This window comes from Medicago sativa, chromosome 2 (assembly GCF_051527215.1).
Source record: "Medicago sativa cultivar Bolivia chromosome 2, Bolivia_mono, whole genome shotgun sequence".
Lineage (NCBI taxonomy): Eukaryota > Viridiplantae > Streptophyta > Magnoliopsida > Fabales > Fabaceae > Medicago > Medicago sativa.
In genome coordinates this window covers 998,335-1,022,123 of record NC_140750.1, presented here as the reverse complement: position 1 = coordinate 1,022,123, position 23,789 = coordinate 998,335, and the positions used below count along the sequence as shown (strand labels likewise).

The 23,789-nt window shown below is 33.4% G+C and overlaps 2 protein-coding genes across 7 annotated transcripts; both read right to left on the bottom strand.

Moving 5' to 3' along the window:
- Positions 1-969: 969 nt before the first annotated feature.
- EBS1 (EMS-MUTAGENIZED BRI1 SUPPRESSOR 1) lies at positions 970-18,412 on the bottom strand. Of its 4 annotated transcripts, none has more exons than XR_015025532.1 (37): positions 18,178-18,412; positions 17,663-18,094; positions 16,562-16,715; positions 16,306-16,477; positions 15,778-15,851; positions 14,694-14,790; positions 14,466-14,578; positions 14,265-14,380; positions 13,638-13,695; positions 13,067-13,219; positions 12,873-12,971; positions 12,624-12,770; positions 12,457-12,525; positions 11,506-11,597; positions 10,927-11,089; positions 10,134-10,268; positions 9,954-10,053; positions 9,764-9,858; positions 9,522-9,634; positions 9,170-9,380; positions 8,991-9,059; positions 8,714-8,859; positions 7,147-7,248; positions 6,818-6,965; positions 6,025-6,081; positions 5,813-5,943; positions 4,933-5,021; positions 4,446-4,795; positions 4,275-4,364; positions 3,805-3,869; positions 3,417-3,519; positions 3,158-3,316; positions 2,874-3,014; positions 2,697-2,740; positions 2,184-2,609; positions 1,683-1,835; positions 970-1,556 (listed from the first exon to the last, which is right to left on the bottom strand). XR_015025532.1 is itself a non-coding variant. In XM_085741668.1 (37 exons), the coding sequence occupies exons 1-37, from the start codon at positions 18,324-18,326 to the stop codon at positions 1,359-1,361; spliced, it is 4,902 nt and encodes a 1,633-aa protein (XP_085597794.1). In that variant the 5' UTR covers positions 18,327-18,412; the 3' UTR covers positions 970-1,358. The 4 variants fall into 4 exon arrangements, 3 of the variants coding, with proteins under 3 accessions (XP_085597794.1, XP_085597795.1, XP_085597796.1); XM_085741668.1 differs by having other exon boundaries at positions 2,495-2,609; XM_085741669.1 differs by lacking the exons at positions 10,927-11,089; positions 11,506-11,597 and having other exon boundaries at positions 2,495-2,609.
- Positions 18,413-20,239: 1,827 nt separating this feature from the next.
- Positions 20,240-23,011, bottom strand: LOC146943401 (uncharacterized). 3 transcript variants are annotated; one of them, XM_085741658.1, is made up of 6 exons: positions 22,522-23,011; positions 22,290-22,351; positions 21,826-22,090; positions 21,648-21,744; positions 21,421-21,548; positions 20,240-21,229 (listed from the first exon to the last, which is right to left on the bottom strand). In XM_085741658.1, the coding sequence occupies exons 3-6, from the start codon at positions 21,995-21,997 to the stop codon at positions 21,159-21,161; spliced, it is 468 nt and encodes a 155-aa protein (XP_085597784.1). In that variant the 5' UTR covers positions 21,998-22,090; positions 22,290-22,351; positions 22,522-23,011; the 3' UTR covers positions 20,240-21,158. The 3 variants fall into 3 exon arrangements, with proteins under 3 accessions (XP_085597784.1, XP_085597785.1, XP_085597786.1); XM_085741659.1 differs by having other exon boundaries at positions 22,650-23,011; XM_085741660.1 differs by having other exon boundaries at positions 20,240-21,216; positions 22,290-23,011.
- Between the last annotated feature and the right edge of the window lie 778 nt (positions 23,012-23,789).

Here is a 23,789-nt window from a genome sequence, read left to right as displayed (position 1 = left end):
AAAAAATAATAATTAAGAAGTCGCATTTGCAAACTGCAATTTCTACTCTTGCGCAAAAGTGGTTGTAAGTGTATACAAATGTGAGACATTTTCATGATTAGCTGTAGAGGGTTATATCAGAAGAACATTTACAAGTTAGTTTCAATTTTTTTTTTTTACAAAAACAAAATGATATTCATTCATTCAAATCGAGAGATTACATCATTCAACACTGCTAAAAACACTGCTAAAAACGTAAAGGATGAATCTGCGAACAAACTCACAACATCCAAGTTAATAGCATATAACGACATAATGCCTACAAAAATATATGATAAAACTAAAGTGACCGGAATATCCATGCCTTCGGATCTGCAACGTTGACGACCAAATCTTTGATTGAATAATCGATCTTTCAATATGAATCAAATGAACACCGCAAGAAAACGGGAAATTCAAACGCCGCACAAGACGACGAACAACAAAACACCACACTTAGATGATGAAATCACAGGAAAAACCTAGATCTATGTGAAAATCACTTATTTATATTGAAATAGAGAGAAAAAGATGGAGAGGGGTGATCACCCCCTTAATGAAGAAATTGGAAGAAAAAACCTAGAGAAAAAAAAAACTAGGGCCGGCTTGTTGGAGGGAGAGACAAGGCATGACCTATCCAATCAAATTAAACCAAACCAAAAAAACAAGTTAGTTTCAATTATTGTTTTTAAATCAGTCTTTTCATTTCTAAAACCAAAAATATAGTCCTTCAATTTTTAAAATGTTTTTTTTTCCTACACTGAAATTAGGACTTAATTTTTGTTACAAGGTAGTAGTATTTGTGAATTAAATGTTATTATTTTGTTTTCCATGTCATTAAACCATTTTACAATTCATTTAATCATTTTGCCGTAGGTCCAATCATTTTGCCTTAAACTCAATGAATATAGATAGTATCATGCAACCATTTAATGGTCGAATCATTGAAGATTTTGCTTGGTCCAATCATTTTGCCTTAATCTCAATGAATATAGTATCATACAACCATTAAAAGAGAGAAGTAATGTAAAATAAAGTTACACTATAACTTTGGAAGCGTGTAGGATTGTTCATGAGATTATGGCACATACACTCTGTCTACAATAATTATATTTAAATAGTAACACTCTCTCTAACCAAAATTCTTAACAGAGAAGGCAAATCTTCATTGCATTCACTGTTGTTAGTGTTTGGAGGCATGCTAATATATCAGCCAACCACTCCTTGGTAAGAAATTAAGATACCATGATGCTATACGTTGCCAACTGCATCAAATATCACAGATTTTTTTTCAAGAACTTTGACTTGAACAGAACCCTTGTCTCAATTGTGTCCACGAATCACAACTCTGCCTTGGATTCCAAGTCTTCTTTCAATGAATCTTCATTAGTCGAATCTTTCAATGAATCTTCATTAGTCGAATCCTTTGATTGGTCAGGGGATTGAATAGGTTCTAGATCATCACCTAATATTCGTGCAGTGAATTTTCTCGCCTCCAAATCAAGGTCTGGCCACTCAGCTACAATTCGTCTAGCACCCTGTAGACCAAAGTGGAAATAAGTTAATCAAGCATATGCAGAAAATAAGTCGGGCTACAAAAACATCAGCATTTATATGATGCAAGTTTCCAAGTACAGAAGAAACTTCAAACAGAAAATATTCACCTGAAGTTTGGGCTCTTTTGTCATCGGATTGTTGCACAGATCAATTGTTTTTGCCTTGGATTTTGTAGCATTACCACACCATGATTCACACCATAGCCATTCTTGCGGTAAGGAAAAAATGGGCACAGTATGCTGAGCATAATTAGGAAGATCCTGAAAATTTTGAGTGAAAATTTTAGCTAAGGTCCCTCAAAAAGAGAATGCAGCAACGATATTGGGTGCTAGAATGGAAGTAAATGAAAAGGATCCATCATACTAAAATAATGGGTATCCAAAACCTATATCTTAATCATATGGTCCGAAAAGACTAGGTCTGTCCACAAAATATAATTTTATGAAACTTTGGACTGCACGTGCGTGTAAAATTAAACCCTTTCTATTATAAAATTTAAGTAATAAGCCTTCTAAAGTGATTTTATGAAACAAATTCGTGTTTTATGATTTAGTAAAAAAAAATTTTTGCTAGTTTTATAAAACAAATAGAGAAGGCCATGCACCAACCTAGTAAAAAGTGATAATTCCAACAGATCAATTTCTTCAACTGTAAAATTTGCCGACCAGGACATGCTGTACCTTCAGTAATCTTATCCTTTTTTTTTAATAATTATGACACAACATTGCATATGGAGAATATATAACATAATCATGCCCTAGTTCGATTGGTCATGGAAAAGACTGATGGCGGCCACGATGAAGAGTTGATCATATCGAAGATACTCCAAAAGAGGAAACCATTCGAACATGTTTAACAGCTTAGTCTTTTGAGCGATTCTTTTAAAGCAAAATAAATAAACAAAATAACTATTTCTCACCTGATCCAAGTTGGCTAGACTATTTGGATCCTTGCTAAGGGTTTCATAGAAAACTCGGAGATTATCTCCAGCAGCAGTCTCTCGGAACTTCTTCAAATCAACAACATACAAAGCACTGCAAGTAAATGGAAATGGGAAACAACTATCAGAGAGATGACATTTACATACTTTTGGCAAGATCGTCGAGAAAATAGTTACTAACCTAATATGGTACGGTCTCCCCCGCAAATGATCCTTCCAGAAACCCTAACCAAAATAACAAGGCAAAGAAAAATTAGCATTCAATGCTGCACCTACATTTAATTGTATGGGTGTAATGACAACCAAGAGCTCATTTACAACAACATATATAATAATTATATTCAACAGTGGTACTTACTTGTCTCCAAAACCGATATCCATCCATCTCCCTATTATTATCACAAAATGGAGTGTATGCCAGAGGTCTTCCTTTTAAATCCATGTCATAGAGTTCTCCCATGTCGGTCCGGACAATCTGATCTGCATCTACAAAAATGACCTGCAAATATTGGAAGACTTTTTAAACACAATTTTACATAGGACTTTCTTTTTCATTCTTGTCAATGTCACACATGATATTGAGAATGGTGAAGACAACAAAAAAGAAGTATTAAGTTTGATGCATAAAGAAAACCATGATACCTTCTCTAAGGAGAGGGGAAAGATGACATCCAGGAATAAAATTTTATATGCCCAAATTATTCGCTGCTTTTCTTTCTGCTTGTGCAACCAAGTAGGCCATTTGTATGTGATTAGTTCATATTCGAAACCATACTCTTGGGACATGTGGGGAATAAGATCCTGTGTGTACATATGACGACCAAAGTAGTTCAATTATGTCAAGCAACCTTGTCAAATTCTGCTTTGAATTTCCAATATAAAAAAAGAAGAAATGTTTAACCTTAAAAGGAGGAGAGAGATAGTTCTTAATGAACCAGAATTTAACAGGACGATGGGTATTCTTTAAAACACTTAGAATCATAATCTTCAAAAAGCGTTCATATCTGGCAAAAATACATCAAACAAAACAAGTGAAGATTGCATTTGTAATGCTAGAAATTAAATACCGAACAATTAACAAAACACACATGCGACAGTTCTATCAATATCTAAAAAAGATTCTGGATTAAGTAAAACATTTCTCAACTTTTGAGATTCAAAAGACTGAAAAGGGATGAATTTTTTTTAAAAAGTTGAAATTGAAAGCAAATATAGGAGACAGACAAGTGCCATCTAGCCATAATTTCCAGCAAAATACAATACCATGTCAAAACAAGAGAACAACTTACAGGTGTCCAGAAGCAATTGAAAAGATATTAATTGTTTTTCCATGTCGTCCCCCTCTTGCATTCTCCTATTGTGAAAAATAGGTTCACTCGGTTACAACTCTAGGAAATTATGGAGTAGGCTGATACGATGAAAGAGAAAAAGGGAGAAAACAAGAAAAATATTTTGAAATTCATCATGTATTTTGATAATACATGATTGGTCGGACACAACACAAAGGCCATATAACAATGGTTTTTCATTCCAGAACTAAAATTATAACTATCAAAATTCTCAAGAAAAACATTACATAATTCAAAGTATTGAAGCATCAATCAGATCAAAACAAAAACTTCTACGCCAGGTTTGATAATTTGTTACTTAGAAGTCCATAAATAAGGTCTTCAACAAAATCAAATCTAGTAAGAGAAAATGAATATATGCAAAAGAGACAGAATGAAGAAACTTAAAAAAAGTTAAATAAAAAACTCACGGGTGAATTGCTTTCAGCATTTTTAGATTGTTCATTGCTACCAATGAAACCAGAAGCCCATTTTAGTAAGTTGGAATTCCAGCCACTTCCCTGCAAAAAAAAAAAAAGTCAGGATTTGCATTTGAATAGTAATAATGTGCTGCAGATCACATTTTAAAAACAAGTACTCACTTTCTTCTTATGTTGCAGATCATCATCATCATCAGGAATCAGAAGTTTCTCGCGCTCCTTGCCCTTTCTTTTCACTACTTCCATATGAACTACTTTACCCCGTAAACTATTAATAGTGATGAGTTTTGATGATTGTTTATTCTTACTTCCGTCATCATCTTCCTTAAAAATGTAGAGCTCAGAACTTCTACCAGGAGCAAGCTGCAAGAACCAAACACCAGGAGCAACTTTCATTTGCCAATAACCAAGATTGGCCATCACAAGGGTATCAACTAAATGGGGTGAAGTTTTGGTTCCAAGAATCAGCTGAAGACCTCGTGGAGGATCATGATCCTTCTCAGAGCAATGACCTGATTAGATGAACAGTTGATAAGAATGGCAACAGATTCATAGGAAGCATTAATTAATGCTATTTAATTGCAAATGACTACATCGGAAAGAATTACCAGCCTATATTTAATTTTAAATAAACATAATGCAATTTTACCTGTGAGGACAAGAGCTTCAAGTTCGAAAACTGCTTGAAGTGTTCTTGTGTCACCAAGGTTCTCAAGCAGAATGTTATCCAGGTCATGACTGCAGAATGAGAAGTCACATTAAAGACTAACAAAAAATTAGATTTCAGAGGTAGCCACTATTATATATATAAACAGAGAAGTAAAGCTAACTACACAGACCTCCCTCAAGAAAAGGAAAAGATGCGACTACTTCTCTAATTTTAGAAATAACAACAGAATTGTTTCTATTAAGTATTAATAGAAGTTATGCACATTCTGATAGACTAGTTCAGAAAGAGAAGGAAGAATTATTATAGGAAAGTGATCAAGTTTCCAATAATATGACAAGAACCGATCACTGATCAGTAATCTTTGAACTTCTAGCCTAAGGAGATGCTTAATACTTTCTGATGCTACTCTTTGGCCCTTTACTCTTTTTCATGGTTCACATCATCTTAAAGTAAAGTGTAGCCATATCTATCACATGCCTCTGTATTGTCAAATAGAGGGGGTACTTTTGAACAAAATATAAGAACATCAAATGTGTCTTAGCATGGTTGACGTTAATAACTGAGGCTATAGTTATGCCAAAATTTAAAAACAAGGGAGGTCACTGTGATTTACTCTAATAAACTTTCTCCACCTTCACATGAGTAGACAGAAAATAAAGGTGAAATGGTGAATCAATATTCATGGAAAATCTTGTTAGATATGCGACTATTCATGAGCACCCCCACCCAACAGCTTGATTTTTAAGGATATCATGCCAAGAAAAATCTCTGCAAAAAGCTAAGTCTGATATTTGGAGGCTCATAAACGGCTTCATATCCAACAAATGTTAAGGATAGAATACATCTACATAATACATACACAGTGAGAATGGGCTCAACAAGCCAGGGTTCTGGAACATCAAGATTCATGGTGAGAGTCTTAGATAATGGCATGTTGGCAAAAAATGCTTTTGGGCCATTTATCGAAAAATCAATGTTGCTAAAATCATCCTGCAAAAGCAATAAAAACGTAAGAACCCAAAGATTAAATATCATCCAGAACTATCAACAAATAGAAAGTGTAAGATATACCATTGACGGTACTACATATCTGTAATAGTTCTTCAGAGGAAGATCAGCAAGGGAACTCTGTCATAAAATGAAAATATCATTAGTATTAGTGTATTTAGTTGGAAGTAAATTAAAAGAAAATATAGTTTGGTAGCAGAAAATTCCATATTAGGGTGAAAAAATATCACAGCCAAAGGCTCTACAAAAGCTCAATGTAGAATCGTGACAAGATGTTTTTGTTACAATTATTTTTAAACAGAAATACAGTTGATTGTATATTTATAGCAAGATGTATAGATAAGAGAAATAAGGTTTCCACTACTACTTTGGTGTCTTCAGAGGGTAAGATGTAAACAGCTTCAACCCCACAATTGCAGTCAAGCCAAAATATAATACTCAAATTATATTTTCCATTTTTCATGTAATAGATTAGGGAGTTAAAAGCGACAAACTGAGCTAGTTCTACAAACTTATTGGACAGAATGCAAACAGATTAAGTAATATGACAACACCAATTCAAATAGAAGTTGCAATGCAAAGAGCAAATCAAAAACACCTAAACATACAATGTCATAATAGCTGGCCTCTAGCCTAATTAAAATGCCAAACTAAAGTGGAGTTCATAGTTAAGCCACAAGCACAGCACATTATCTTTTCGAATTACAGGTACAACAAACAATACAATACAATTCTCTTTTCCTATTTACTATTTTGATCCCAAAGGTTTCTGAAGACTATTAAAGACAAGTTAGGTACTGAGAAACCAAAATATTTAATAATTATAGTTTACAAAGAACTAGAGATATCAACCAACCAATGGATTCAGAACAATCCTCATGCTGGGCTGAATGTATTTCCACAAAACTCGAAGAATTCCAGACAACTTCTGGCTGGTTGGACTTAAAGGATCCAGAACCGCATCAATATGAATGCTAGAATTTTCATTGTTTAGAATAATGGCACTGCATAGAACAAACAAAGTATAACACTATTACTTTCATATTTCATATATCTATACAGGTCACTCTTCAGTCAGCAACCAAAAAATGAATAAACCTTTAAAAAGAAGATAAAATCAACTACAATTTGTGCCTTCGCATTTCTACTTTCAATTATTTCTATCTGAAGAGTTCACAATATTACCTGTGTTCATCACTCAAAACCTCAAAACGAGCACTTTCAGAACTCCGCTCTCTCATAGACATTGCAGATGATACCGACATGACAATATCACTAATGAATTTGCTGCAAAAAGAAATTGAGGAAAATCTGAATACATCGCATAAAAAGATAAAAAAATCAACAAAAGGGCAGCCCGGTGCACTAAAGCTCCCGCATACGCAGGGTTTGGGACTATAAATAAATTGCAGAAATTGTCTGAAAAATAAAATGTCGTGGGCTTTGTTTTAGAAAGGTTTATTAAAAAATTTAAATAAACTCTTCGCATGGACAAGCTTTAACTTCAAGCATAACACCTTATGCAAAAAACACAAACTGACTACACAAAGCCAATCAAAGTGCTGTCATACTTCCAGTCCTCCTTAGGGGTGTAAGTGGTTTGGACAAAACCAACAAAACCGAAAGTCCAAACCGAAAAAATATCCGACCTTGTTTGGTTCGGTTTGAAACCGATCTGAACCAATCGAAACCGATCTAGTTTGATTTGGTTCTTGGTTTTTCATTTCGAGATCCGTGAAACCGATGAACCAATCCAATGATAACCACACTCCTTATTTTACTAATATTATCCTACCTCACACAAATTTATGGTTAGGCCCACTTTTTAATCCATTCACTTTCTCTCATCTTCATCTCATCTCATCTCATCAGTTAGACTCTTTCATTTATACTAAAAAAGAAACCTTAGCCGTCAACCACACCAAACCCATTGTTCATCGCCACCGGTCACCGCAGAGATCATTCATCTCTTGGTTAGTTTTATCATGTTTATGCCATTGATTTATACTCATTATATTTCATTGTTTTCCATGTTCATTTTCTATGCCATTGATTTATACACGTTACGTTATATTTCATTGTTGATGAATGATGCATGTATGGATCATGAAAGATTGAAATATTTGAGTTTGATGAAGTTGTTTTTGAAGAATGATGGATGAATGAATCTTGGATCATATGTATGAAATATTGAGTAAAGTTTGTTATAAAAAGTTGTTAAGAAAATAAAGAACATGAAAAAACAAAATATGAAATACAATTATACAAAGTTCTATGAAATATTTTGTGAGAATATGAATTTTTTTTAATTGTATTTTTAAATAAACCGATCAACCGAACCAAACCGATTTGTTTGGTTCAGTTTCTTTTTTGATAAACAGTGAAAACCGAACCAATCCAAACCGATGAAGGTTTCATCGGTTCGGACATTTTTTTGACTGAAAACCAATCCAAACCGAACCGTTACACCCCTACTCCTAAGCTATCATTTCCATCTAAACGCTACACAAAAGACAAAACAACCCGTGGTCCCCAGAATGCTGATTTTGATAACTTTCATGCAATTCAAGCTGGTGATATGATAATTTGCACTGAGATAATAACTGGTCAAATCACATGCTTAGAAATGTCCACCTTCTTTCATACCAAGCGAAAAGTAAAACCAATGTTTATGAAAGGAAGGCGATAGATGTACGAAGAGACCAAGTAGTAACCACAGGACAAAACAGAAGGAGCAAGGATGAAGTGAAACCTTGTCAGCATGTCAGGGTCAACATCATCCCAAGTCACCTCATCAATAATTTCCACAATATGTTTTGTCCTTTTCTTAAGCTCTATTGATTCAAGAAGATGCAGATCAGCACTCAAAAACGTGCTCTCGTCAATAGGACTAGTTACCTGTAAAACACAAATGCTAACTAAGGTTAACAAAGGGAGAATTTCAAGAGATTCTATGAAAAACTAGACAAACTTGAATACAGACAAAAAACTGAGACATGAAATAACCCAGGAGATAAAGACAGTCTTACCCTTCCATTAGTCAAAACAGCATTAACACCAGATTCAGACCCAAGTGCTGTAAACAAAAACTTCTCCACCTAATATCAATAAGTTTTATTAGTGTAAACTTTCACAGTTACTGCACAAAGAAGAATGTCACTGAAAGGCTGACGTTGAGTTCAGAAAATGGCAAAACAACCAGAAGTACCTCACTCAAATGCCTTCTCACTTCATCAGCAGAAAATTCTGAGAGGGAAGATCTATAGCCCTCAGATGGTAACCCATTAGACTCAGCAAGCTTGCAAACCTCATCAATAAATGCTTGAGTCCCATCAACTTCCACAGCAGGTGTAAGGATGTATCTCTGCTGATAGACTGAGGACAGCTGATCCAAGAAGTCTAATGCATTCTTCTTATGGCTGCATAAAACCATGCATTCATACAATAGATATTAAACTGTGCATAAACTTAGAAAAGAAATGCATAAAACTGCAGAATCAGATAGATAAATACCAATCAATCTATTATTAAAATTCAACTTCAACAATTATAAAACAAACCTATATGAAGATGTAGTAATTTCAAAAACCTTCACAAAAAGGAGGCTAAACAAATTTGTAGTTTGATTGCTGCTAAACAGAAGACCTACACGAGCATCTTTGGATCCTTCTATCTGTAGCATAATGTACATATAAAAAAAAAATAGCAGTACTGAATAAGTAGGTCCAACACTCCAACTCATGACAGGCATCAGGCTAAAAGGAAGAATAATATTCAACAGAAATGCAAAGTAGTATTTAACCAGATAATTTAAGCCTTGGCGGAGTAACTTAATCCCACTTCCTGAAGTGATGTCAACAGCAAGAAGATGTGTCACAGGCTTCAAATCGTCCATGGCTGTATTGGATAAAAACAGTCCAAATGATAAGACAAAAGACCAGTGTGTAGGAACTAGGAAAGAACCTATTTATTCTAACATATCAACAACTTACTTCCAGACGAGTGTAAGTAGTTAATGCGGTTTAGTATAGATGCCTCTCCAAAAGTAAACATCGAAAGAGATATGAACTTTGGTTTGTTATCAGAAATAATCTATATCAAACAGAAAGCAGTTAGCCACACAGCATACTATACAAGTTCCCCAGAAAATATAAATTTTTAAAATATCATACCCGAGGATTATAGCGTTGAATACCAGCTTCTGATAGGAATTTGTCCAATACATCAGTGTGAGATTTTATTTGTCCAAAATACACTTGTTCCTGTATTCTCTGAGTCTCATCATTCAAGGCATTCATTAGAGCCTCCTGGTAAAATCAATTGATTAAAGTAAGAACAGAAGTTTAGAACTTGAGACACAAGTTGAGCACATAAAGAAGATTAATAGTTAAACAGGACATCAAGCACAGTAATAAGGGCTTGTTTGGGTTGGCTTATTTGAGCTTATTTACTAGCATAAACACTTATGAGACTGTTTGGGAGGGCTTATAAAAACAGCTATTGACATGTCCATACGTTGTTTTCAGCTTACTTCCATAAGCTCTCCAGGATAATTTCTGAAAACATCTTTTAGCTTATATAAAAACAGTGCACCTTTATTTTATCTTTTGTTATTGAAATAGCTTATTCAAAATCACTTATATGAAGCGCTTAATTAAGTTTCTTATCCAAACAGGATATAAAATGAATTCTGATCCTCCAAAGTTTAGGGTGTAGTGTACTTTATAGAGTAATGTGAAAGTGGTTAACCATTGGCGAGTAGACAGGGATCATATTCAGGATAAACACGTTCGTTAACAGAGAAGGCACTTCTTAGGCCAGCTATCTGGGAAAGTATAAATATTGCAAACTCAGGTACAACCCCCGATACCAAAGGAAATAAAAAAGAGAAGAGCTGCAAAAAGGTTTTAAAACTAAATGTTGGAAATAAGATGATGCATAGGAAAACATTCAAAATGTCATTACCTCATTGGGATCAATAACAAGCCCATTCATCAAGAGAGAGCATTGAATCTTAGATAAACCAAGCTTAAATACAAGCTTGGAGCTTTCTTGAGACAATTCCTTCAACTCTGGCTCCTTCTCCAGCTTTAGTAATATCTCTTGAGGAGGAGATTTTACCTTTGGTCTACAGAAAATAGTGAGAATATTTAATCCAACGATAGGAATGGATCAGAACAGTAAGAAGAAAGAAGAAACTGTATTGAATGACTGTAAAAATGAATTTCTGGTGTTCGAAAATCCTCCACTCGCTACACCAATGATCTAATTCGATGCCCAATACTATCTCCCTTCCCCCTTCTATACTTCCCACCCTACAGTTAACTAACTAACTGCAGTTAAGTAATAGTTACATCTGTTACAATTATACAGGAGTCTCATCTGCTGTTTCCCTCCTATTTCTTCTACTGTACACCCTCCTAATAGGCAGTCTCGGCCCCATAGTATCCATGTCTTTAATAATTGATAAATAAAAACACATAATACTACTGAAAAATAAGAGAAGTGTCAGACTAGTGGCCACAAAGAGTCCAAAACACTCACAATATTGTTTCCACAAATGCTGATTCAACATGGTGCTGTTCAAGGTGAGCATCTTCTACATTATCATCTGATTCAATGCGTAATTTGTTAACCTACAATAATTTACATAGTTTTAGATGACTCGGAACATCATCAACATATTCATAAACAGCTTATCCATGGTACAGTTATCATTTTTATCCCAAAAACAAAAGTGTGTGTGTGTGTGTGTGTGTTAAAAAAGAAAGAAAGAAAAAAAAAATGGATAAACTGAAACCTTACGAGGTGAAGTTGGGAGGTGTATATGATAAAATTAAATTAGGTTTTTTCTTGTTAACAGGGTAGGGATGAAATACATAGGAGTCTGTCAATTTTCTTGCATACTAGGTTCACGGCTTCATTTGTAATAAACCCCTGAATTCACATGTTAGTGATTATCTAGAAAAGTATTGCAGGTATAGGCAAGGAAAAGAAAAAAGTGTGAATCATAAGTGAGACAAAACATGAAACTCGACAGATTCAGGAGTTGATCTTGGATGGTTGCTTTCAAGATAGACTGAGGAGGAATATGCAAATGAAATATATAAGTGGATCTGTCGGTTTTCTCCCGATATGTATTCTTCTGGATTTAAGGGCCCGTTTGGATTGGCTTATTTCCTAGCTTATGCAGAACAACTTACGCAAATAATTAAGCTTTTATGTATTATTCAGAACCTTGCAAAGGTAGTTTATGAAAAAACAGCGTATGAAGATACAATTATTGTTAGTGAGAACTAATGAATTAACATAAAAGCTTTTTTATTTGCATAAGCTATTTTTCATAAGCTCAAAGATAAGTCGATCCAAACAGGCCCCAAGTCATATTGATCTTGTGTATAATTTGTTGGTTTTTTAATCTAAATAAAAGCAGCAAAACAAGGTTGTAGAAACACTGTCAACAGAAGATAACTTATACTGAAAATGATTCCATACATTGCTCAAAAACTTGAAAGCCATTTCAATACCATAGTTCCCCTTGATATAGCTGAAGAGACGTATAATCTGAAAAGTGAAATGACAAAAACAGTGTATCACAATCTTGCCAGAAAACTCTCCTAAAAAATGTTCGTGTATTCTTAAACTGTTAAGGTGAAGATTACCATATCAGATATGTCGCCCGCAAATTTATCTCCATCCTCTTTGGTAGAATGATCCTCTAACTGCGTGATGTACTTTGAAGAATACAGTACAACTCCAAATCTCACAGGAAAACTATTCTCGTACAATGACATGATCATATCAATGGACTGCAAGGTTTTCAAACAATAAGCTATGCCATGAGAGATTTCAGTAAGAAATAATTACAAAGTATTAGCATGAAAATGTTAGTCTTGGGGAAATAAACTTGCCTCAAGACCACAAGTGGTTGCTGGATCAAGAACAAAAACAGCATGGAAAAGATTTTTACGGATTTGACGTAGCTGCCCAGGGAAGACTGGCATCAAGATCTAAAAAAAAAAAAAAAACTAGGTTCAGATGAAAAATTACAGATAGATATTTTGAAAATAATATTGCCTAGTTTGAGAATCAAGTAGTTGTTGACCTCATTTAGATTGCTCCTCCACCATTTGTACTTGCCATCTTCTTCCAAGTTGTTCAGATAATGAACATGAGTAGAACGAAAATCAAGACGAAACACATCCGACTCTGGTGGAGGTAAAGTTGACAGCAGTTTTTGCACAATGCTAGGAGGAATCTGTAATTACTGGGAACATCAATATTACAGTCTATAAATATATACACCAAGGAATCAATCAAGTGCAAAATATCAGTGTTTCTCACAGCACATATGCAAAAGCAATTTTCATAGAGAAGTGGGAAGATATCAACACGCGACACTGTTACAGTTTAACAAAGCCATAACTACACCAAAGCAATACCGTTTATCTTCCATTTTATTCCCAACTTTTCTTAGGAAATTATCATTGATTGATACACGACATCATATACTTCCAGTTTTCATATTGTGTATAAGCATATAGGTTCCAACACATTTGAATGCATCGAATGATATTTTCATTTGTCCACTAATAGTTGCAAACATGAACAAGGTAACTAGAAATTTGTCGGTACTACTGTACTAAAACACCAAATGAAGATTAGATGACATTCACCTTCAGTTTTGAGAACTGATCAGCCAACAGTAGATCCTGATGAACCAAGTCAATCAACCTAACAAAAGAAGAAAAAAATGTTTGGTAAAAAAAAAAAAAAAGAAGATAAAAATGATACAATACTTTGAAACTGTTCATTTAACTTGCAAAATGCACCTATTACACTATAATCATAATTTTACTTAAAGTATCATAGATCATCTTCTAAGATTTTCCCTATTTATTTAGCATTAGGAGTCTTGTGTCCCTATAAATAGAAGTTAATGTTTAGTTTTTTGTATCAAGTTACTATCAGGTTTATTATACCATATTACACCATAATCATAATTTTTTCTTCTTACTTTATCTAAAACCTAGAACTTCAAAACGGCCATGGCTGCTGGCACAAAATCCGCCATACCATAATGCCATGTAGGAAATATGACAACACTGCCATGATCTAAATCCTCCAACATTTTTTATCATATCAAAGAACCATCAAGATACAATAGCAATTGTTTCATATGGTACAGATGACAGTGCAACAGTAACCTCAAGCCACATTACACGTGCAAACACAATATATAAAGAACAGAATATTTCATCATCATAATTTAAACAGTATCAGCAGGAGGGAAAAGGTATTACATATAAAGGTCAATATCTTCGACATTGACTAAAGCACCGTTGATTGCCATTAAAGACTTGCCAGGTGGGATCATCCGCTGGTTTGCAGTAATTTCATCTCGAACAGAATCATCAAGCTATCGTGCATCATAGTTCCATAAGAATATTAGTTAATAAGTTTGGAGAAAGATGCCATATATCTGAGAATCAAACAAAATTTACCTTCATGCGAGATAAATAAGAAACTATGCTAGGGAAATTTTGATTAATATCCTGCATTGACTGCAGAGGATCAGAAGCACGGACTATTCTCTGCACAGTTTGATGTCCTAGATCTGTTGCAATTAAAATATATATATTACAGCACAGTATTTAAATCGGACTAAAATGGAAATAAATAAATAAATAAATAATCAATCCTTATAATCAAGAAAAAAGAGGTTCCAGTACCCTTCAGTTCCCAGACATCAAGTGTATCTGATACTGTTGATGACAGTAGATAATCCCGGAAGGCCATGATCTCAGATGCTAACTCAGGTTTACGATCCTGCAATTAAAAACAGACAGGTAAACTTATGCCTTTGTTGATTTCCTAGGCACAAACCTAGTTAATGCAAACAAAATTTTAGAATTGAATGCCTATCCATTGATATCAAACAGACAGATTCAAAACTATTACGACTCATCAAATATATAGAGCCATACTAACATTATAGACACATAATAATAAGCATATAAAAAAATATAACTATAATAACTGAGAGGAGTCCGGAACTTATATCTTGAATGTAAAGCTGTATTGAGGAAAATGAATGGCAAGAGCCTATTAGCGTGTATGCGTACAATCTCAAGTCTCAACTTCCAACTGAATAGTTGACATCATAATTTACTAGTAAAAATAAAATAATGCTGCATGGACCTTTACCGATTAATTCTCCAACCTCCAGTGTCGTGCAGTTGTCATGTTTTTCTATAATTTCTGGTTCTGTTTTTATTTTATCTTTTTTCGTTTCTTTATTGGTTTGGCTCTTCAAAGGCTACAATATAAACATCTAATGTACTAGGACTTTTCCTCTGATATTTTTAACCAAAAATTGCCATTTATTCCTAAAAGATAAAAGCATATAAAAGTTAAGGGAAATGCCAACAAGTGCCCTTAGAGCACTTGTTAAGAAGTCTAAAGAAGCAATTTTGTCTTAGGATTGATGCATTCAACACATTGAAACTTGAAAAAGTAATTTTTTCTACATAAAATTTACCAATTATTTCTATTTTAGAATTCTTAAGTGGCCTAAGGGTACTTGTTAGCAAGACCCTAAAGTTAAAAGTCCCTTTCCCTGGTTGCCAAAATGTTAAAAGTCCCTTTCCCTGGTTGCCAAACTAAAGCATATATTACATAATTTCAGTACCTTCAAACACTCCATTCTAATTTAATTTGACACTAATAACATAAACAAATTAAAAATGGCTACAAAGATCAGTTTTCTTTTTCATGTGTATGATGAAAAACAAATATAGGTGAGATTGAACAAACCAGAATTTTAGAGAATATGAATCCTCTAACTTCTTGACTAAGATCTTCGATGCGAGGATCCTCCAAAGTCACACCTGTAACCCACAACCGTATTAATAAGGGAGTTATTCAAAACTACAAGTAACTTATGCTTGTTTATTAAAAAAATTCTTCACCACTTTATTTGAATAAACTGTGTGTTAAAAAAACAAAGTTTAAGCAAAAATGAATTAAAATCGGGAAACATTTATTTTCAACTATCTGTTTCCAAAATCAATAGTTTCAAGAAAGGGGAAGTAACTAAATTATCAAACTCTAAAAGTAACAACACAAACAATGAGATTTTAAACAAAAACTTATAAAAAGAAAAACTACTGCAAAGTTTCTCTAAGAGCGACCCTTCAAAATTGTTGACCAAAGTTACAAAATGAAAAGAATAAAGCAATTATCATCAATTATTGCCGACCTAAAACAAAATTGCATCTACATTCAAAATATAAAATATTATGTAGTAGTCTGCATTTCAAAAAGCATGATATTCATTCCAACCTTTCTTAACTGCGCTATCATCCATGGCCTTATATTCCATATTCTTTAAAGCAAGTTCCACACCATAACCACCCAAGTTTACTGACTCGCTCACACCAACAGAACCACATGGTCCAATTTGTGCTTCGCATCCAGCTGGCAAGACTGGTCTCAATACATACTTAACTTTTCCCTAAAACAATCACCAATAAATGAATCAGAAACACGTAAGAGTTGTTAAAACACCAATTTAAGATATATTGTAATTATAATTAACCTGTTTAGCAGCTTCAAGAAGAGCAACATGAAACTCTTTAAAGCAATTGGTCCCAAGAGCACCATAAAGGATAGCAACTGGACTACCAGTAGCCGAATCAAAATGAACGTGGTCAAATTCAAATACCGTAGGACTCTGAAACGAATCGCCCACCCTGATGACAAAAAAATTAAACCTTAGTTGAAACTTATGCAGCTCACATACATCAATCAAGAACAATCTTGAAATATGTCTGTTTGAATAGACTTATGGAAACAATTTATAACATGTCCTTGAGCTGTTTTCAGCTTATTTCCATAAGTTGCCCATCATATCTTATGATAACAAACACTATAGCTTTATTTGATCTTATAAAGGCCCTGCTTGGACCCCACTAATAAGTCCCACTTATCTTATAATCCTAATGCCAAGAATACCAAACTTAGTTGAAACTTATGCCTCTCACAAACATTAATCAAGAATAAAGTTGAAACAAGGGCCTATTTGGATTAACTTATTTGAACTTATCTACTGGCATATTCACTTGTTGGATTGTTTGAGAGAGCTTATGTATACAACTTATGACATGTCCCTAATCTGTTTTTACCTTATTTTCATAAGCTTTCTATGATAGCTTAAGAAAACAAACACTATAACTTTAGTTTATCTTTTATCGTAGAGATAGCTTATATACAAAGACATATATGATAAGCACTTATGATGCAAGTGTTCAACTAAAGGCTTGTTTGAGTTTGTCTACTGGCATAAGCACCTATGACATTGTTCGTGAGAACTTATGAAAACAGCTTACCACATGTACATAGGTTGCTTTCAACTTATTTCTGTAAATACTCCAGGATAGCTTATTAAAACAATTATAGATTATACAAAACAGCGTGACATTATTTTGAGCCTGTTTGAATTGACTTATTTGAGCCAGCCTATCTACTAGTATAAATAAAAATAACTTATGACATGTTCATAAGCATATTTTCAGCTTATTTATTTCCATCAGTTCTCCAAGATAACTTATAAAAACAGTTTATTGACTTTATTTAAATACTAGCTTTACTTATAAGCGCCTAAATGAAATGATAAAGAAGGTAACAGTAAAATACTTACTTTCGATGATCATGATTATTTTGAAGCCACGAGCGCAGTTCATTGACATGAAAGAACAAATGCTCACCAGTATCAATCCAACAACACTTCCCACCAGGACTTTCAACACTTACACGGACACGCAACGGATCTAATTGCGTCTCATTCTGTTTAATCTCAACAATTTCATTATCATTATGTAACAGTGGAAACGACAATAGCGAATCACGCGCTAATTGACGGTAAAGTACAAGCGTAGGTGAAGCTGATCTCAAAATCAAAGAAAATTCAAAAACCGATGCTAATGGTTCTGTTAATAATGAACGACCGTGTTCTAGAATCTTCTTAACACAGTATTTAGCATTAGCATTAACATCGTCATTGGGTTCAGAGTTAATCCAAATGTCGATGAAGTTCCAGAAATAATGTTGTTGCTGTTTAGATAATAATTCGCTGAAAAGAAAATGAAATCGGATTAGTGATAATAGTAATTAAGAAAGGATATTAAGGAAAACGACGACGTATTATGAAGGTACCTGGCTTCTAAGAGAAGAGGAGTACCGGACCATTTAGCGCGAAGGGCAGTCTGGACATTTTTAGGGCTACGAGGAGTATTATCGGCGGTAACAAGAAGAAGAAGAGAGAAAGAGATTATAGATATAAACAGAAGAGATCTAAACCTCATTTTGTGGGAATTAGCATAAGATTAACATGAGATTTGTTTAATTAAGCTGTGTTTGTGTTTCTGGTCTTGGTCGTCACTGACTCAGTGATTCATTCAGGTCTTGTTGTGGAAGAAGAAGAAGAAGAAGAAAATTGGTTGTGATTTGCCACGTCATTAAATATCGTGACATGCTGCTCTATAGTTATTGGTTTGTGGATGAGTAAATGGGACACACATCTTGGCTGACTGGATGCAAGTTTTTCTTTTATTCTTGTTGCATTGACTTGACTTGTGAATATTTCCACCATTCAACTATTTTCAAGATACTTTTATGTTTCATACCTATTGTTTAAAATGCTCGATAAATGACGAGAGATCCATTGTATTAATTAACTTTTAATATCTTATCTAGTTGATCGATACAATAACATTAAGTTTTGATAGCGGTTTGTGAGAGTAAATCTATCCACATGTTTAGCAACTAATATCTAGAGATGAAATTATATTTTGTCAAAAAAAAAAATTGAAATTATTTTGGATCCTTTAGATAAAGAAGTCTTTGTTAAACATGTTCTAAATCAAATACTCCCTCCGTCCCATATTACTTGACCTATTTAGAATATTTGCACTATTCATATAACATGTTTTGACTCTATTTTTCTACTAATATATAAAAACAAAATATAGCATATAAGATGTTGTTAGATTCGTCTCGATTAATATTTTCAAAATATCAAATTTTCGTAATTTTTTCTACTAGATTATTAAAGAAACTTAAGTTTAAAATTGTGCATTGGCATACGTGACGGAGTCAACTAGGTCAAGTAATATGGGACGGAGGGAGTACTTAGGAGTTTGACGTCAAAAATTCATAAAGAATAGAAATAATTCATGAGTATAATAAAATAAATATTACATATAACCATTGAGATCAAGAGTTTACATTAAAATCATTGTTTCTTTTTTAAAGATCAAAATCATAGTCAATGACAGTTGATCCCCACAAAAAATAAAATTAGCTACACATACTCATGGTAGCTTTACGGAGAGTTAAAGAAAAGACGAAATTGCATCAAGAGCTTGATGATCCAAATCTTCAATATTTCCACCTTGTATGCTTTGATTCTAGCTTATCTTGGTGTTTTTTTCTTTCTAAAAAAGATAGCCTGCCCCAAAATATGATATGAGTTGTTTTGTATAGTTGGTATTTAAACGTGTGTATTCACTTAATGAACGGAGGCTTGCTTAGCGAATTGGCCTTTCTTCATAGTGAAGTAATTGTCGACTCGTCTCGAGGTCACTAAAGTTTCCTTAAATCACCAAGTGAAATGAATGTTTGCTTAACGAATTTTCTCTTTAGAACAACTTCAACTCTCCAGCATGATTGTTAAACGACTAATTGATCGCTTAGCGAATAGTCTGATCCTCACTTTTCTTGTTATGATTCGTTAAACGACTAACTGATCGCTCAGCGAACAGTTTGATCCTCACCTTTCTTGTTCTTTCATCATCTAAACATTTTTTATCTTTATAACTACAATTGCAAAGAAAATAGGCTATATATAGTAGCGATGATAATACTTAAAACCTAACTATCTAATATATACAAAGAAACGGGAAATTTTCATAATATACTAGACTTTTGACCCGTGCTATCGCACGGGTCTGATATAGCATTGATCATTTATATCAGCAGTTAATGCATCATGAAATAATATTATCGGTATTTTATAATATAGAGAAATTAAGGACATAGAATTCAATACAAAAGGAAATTGCAAAAAGAGGGTTCAATTGAGGATTTAGATAGTTTAGGTTCATACAAAGTGTTCATACAAAGTGTTATTATTATTAATAATCAAAGTGTTTATGTAATCAGTGTTCAATCTAAGTTAGTATATTCATCACAAAAATGTGAGCATTCTCTAAAATACTATATTCAAGGCCTTATTATTATTAAGCTTTTACTTTATAGAGGTTAACTAATGTAGTACTACATGTAAATTGTGTACAATCTCAGTTAGTAGATTCATCTAAAAAATATCAGCATTATTCAAAAAATGACATTCAAGGCATTACTATTATTAAGCTTCTTAGATCTTGTCCTTCTCAATGGCAGACTTCCAATAATCCTACTTTCTGGTTGGTACAGCTGCTGTCACGACAGTTTTGGCTGCTGTTAAGTGGTTAGTTCGGCTGCTGTCATGACAGCACTGTCATGTTTGGCTGCGGTTGCTGGTCTGCCAGGGCTGCTGTCATATTTTCCTGCGGTTGCTTCTAGCATTTTGCAGCAATTTTGGTTAAATACGGTAAGGCCAATAACCGCGGGAGCATATGTTTTTTTTAGAGAAAATAGTACAGAAAATGATTACTCATTATAATTTATTCTTGTAGATGATTAAATAAAATGATGCAAACCAAACAATACTTGAACGCATGAAGTGCACAACATTGCCGTACTTTTGGTTTAAAGATATAGCGTTTATCCTAGGCAAGTAAAGTAAAATCTGACATTGGATATCATATTTTGCAGGGAAAAAAAATAATCAAAGTGTTTATGTAATCAGTGTTCAATCTAAGTTAGTATATTCATCACATAAATGTGAGCATTCTCTAAAACACTATATTCAAGGCCTTATTATTATTAAGCTTTTACTTCATAGAGGTTGACTAATGTAGTCATACATGTAAATTGTGTACAATCTCAGTTAGTAGATGCATCTAAAAAATATCAGCATTATTCAAAAAATGACATTCAAGGCATTACTATTATTAAGCTTCTTAGATCTTGTCCTTCTCAATGGCAGACTTCCAATGGAAATTCTGATTGTCATATTTGCTCGAGTTGCAACATCACCAAACAAACCAAAAGGTGTGAATGATTACAGCCAGAAGAATTGCAACATCATACCTATATTGAGAAACTTCAGGAATATTAGGATTCAACATCATTTTGGTACCATAAAAAGCATTGAAGATTCTCATAACACCTACAAAAATTAATAAAATGAAAACTGCTATCATACCAAAAAAGCTCATGCAGTTTAATGCGGACATAGAGTGAAACACGCACATAAAAATAAATACTTTCAGCATACTTTAAAAAATATAGTACCATAATACTTCTTAAGCTTGCATAACTGAAAGATAACAACCAAAGGCAGGGATGAGTCATGTGTCTCCAAGCATTGTTGCATCTTCATAGCATATTCATCCCAAAGAGTGCAATGAATTTTGTTTCCCCTACAATATACATAAGAGTATTTAGTTATCCTGCTGAGGTACATTTTCCTCAAAAGCTATCTAATACACACTACTATATACTATAGAATTAAATCTTACTCAAGATCTTCCAAAGTAGCATCCAAAACCTTGCTAGTCTTTCCTTCTTTCACAGTCTCTTTAACATCATCCTTCTCCACAACATGGTCGATAACATCTATAAATTACATGTTAGCAATGTATAACACAAAACATTAAAAATTCACCAAAATTTGAATTAAAAAGAGCATAAAAATACCAAGCAAACGATCCTCATTGTGAGCAGACAGAATTTCATTGAAATGCACAAAGCAGAAAACTCTTTCAGGGATTTCTTTAGCATTGATTTTGAAAAAGTTTGTTCCTGCCATAAAGCTTAACTTGTACTTATGATCAGTAGTTTTGAAAGTAGGGTCATTTTGGGCAACCATAAATTTCTCTAGGTGATAAGTTGATCCTTCTTCAAATTGATCCTTAAAAATTGGCAGCAGATGCTTCTTTATAGTTGCATGAATCCTATCAGACTGCTCATATCACAAAATGATAACACTGTGATCAGGATTCCACTCAATTTACATGAATTAACTACAAACTATAAAGTAAAATGATTGTTTCTCTAACATGTATAATTTTAATAACACAGTTGATGCAAAAACAAATTCTGATATGATTCAAGAACCTATTACAATACAAAATAGTAAAATTTGATACTCTGTTTGTTACCTCTAAAACTTCTTCCGCTGTCAATCCAAGCCAAACTTATTCTTCTGAGCATTCAAAGAATTCTAATTATTCAGATTAGATAACAACACAATTAGAAAACTCATCAGATTACAAATAACCAAAAATCAAATTAAACAAATGCTCTTAATTTTGTTTCACCGGCCAACTACAAAACTCAGAAACCGCAAAATTAACAGAGCAAACCCACAACAATCATATGAACAACAATTACCTTGATTTCGAAAGAAACCTAAAAAGCTATTTTGAACCGCAAATGAATTGAAAGGGAAAAAAGATAAACTGCAATTTCAGTTGGCAGTAAACCTTTTGTCACATAAAAGAGGAGAAGTTTAAAAATACCTCTGATTTCTCTTCTCAATCAACAATCGCATTCATAGAGAAGAGGAACAGCCACCGCATTCGCTTCCTCTAACCCAGGGATCAAGAAATCAGATCAACCACACTCGATCTCCTTCGTTTTCGCTTCATTATGATGTCAATGCCATCTCAAGTTCAGCCTGCACATCGCAGAAAGAGAGAGAGAGATGCGAAATGGATTTTGTGTTGCAGAGGAGACGGGAGAGAGATATGCAAAAGCAAACGCGTGAATTTGTTTTGGGAAATAGGGATAAAACGCGTGAATTTGTTTTGGTTAGGGTAAATCAGTAATTATAATCATTAGGGCTACGGGAAAATTAGGGCGAAATTGTTTGCTTGGGACAACTTTTATATATAGAAATTAGGGCTACGGGAAAATTAGGGCGAAATTGTTTGCTTGGGACAACTTTTATATATAGAATAGATACAAAGAAACGGGAAATTTTCATAAGATTTATTGTAAAACAAGTTAACAAATGCCATTATAATAATTTTGTCAAAAAAAAAAAAATGCCATTATAATATATTGCATTTTAACTAAAATTGGCACTCATATACTCTCCCCAATATAAAAATATGTTTGACCTCAAATAAAAGTCCTATCAAAATAATTTCAAAACAAGTTCAAACATAAAAAAATCACAATTATCATTGAAGGTTTGTAATCATTCAAAAAATTTGGATCAAATAATTTTAAGTTTAACGATTCATGAAATGCAAGTTTAAAATACAAATTCCATATCATCAATGAATCAAAGCATGAAGATGAAACAATTGCTAAATCAAAGTATGATTTTGAACATTCGAAAAAATAGTCAATTAATTAGAATCACAATATTCCTCACATAAGTGTATCACTCAAGCAGCTAATATGTTTCTCTCAATTTGTGCAATGCATTTATAAGAAATTAATTTCGGTATACATCTAAGCATAATCTCAAAACATGTAAGCTACCATGGATCACTAAGATATTTATAGAGTTGTAACGTGTCTAGGATACAAACAATTCAATCTTTGTTTTTCTTGGAATTCAAAGAGTATAAGAATACGAGAGAATTTATTCACTTTATACACATATATAGAATATATAGATATAGACAATGCACTCTTTTCTTATCACA

Coding starts and splice junctions, on each gene's coding strand:
- EBS1 (XM_085741668.1), bottom strand. CDS start 18,326: ATGAGGTTTAGATCTCTTCTGTTTATATCTATAATCTCTTTCTCTCTT. Junction 10,054..10,133: donor TTCAACGCTATAATCCTCGG/GTATGATATTTT, acceptor TGTTTGATATAG/ATTATTTCTGATAACAAACC. Junction 2,610..2,696: donor GGGAGACCGTACCATATTAG/GTTAGTAACTAT, acceptor ATTTACTTGCAG/TGCTTTGTATGTTGTTGATT.
- LOC146943401 (XM_085741658.1), bottom strand. CDS start 21,997: ATGGTTGCCCAAAATGACCCTACTTTCAAAACTACTGATCATAAGTAC. Junction 21,549..21,647: donor GCTACTTTGGAAGATCTTGA/GTAAGATTTAAT, acceptor TGTATATTGTAG/GGGAAACAAAATTCATTGCA. Junction 21,230..21,420: donor CAAGCTTAAGAAGTATTATG/GTACTATATTTT, acceptor ATATTCCTGAAG/TTTCTCAATATAGGTATGAT.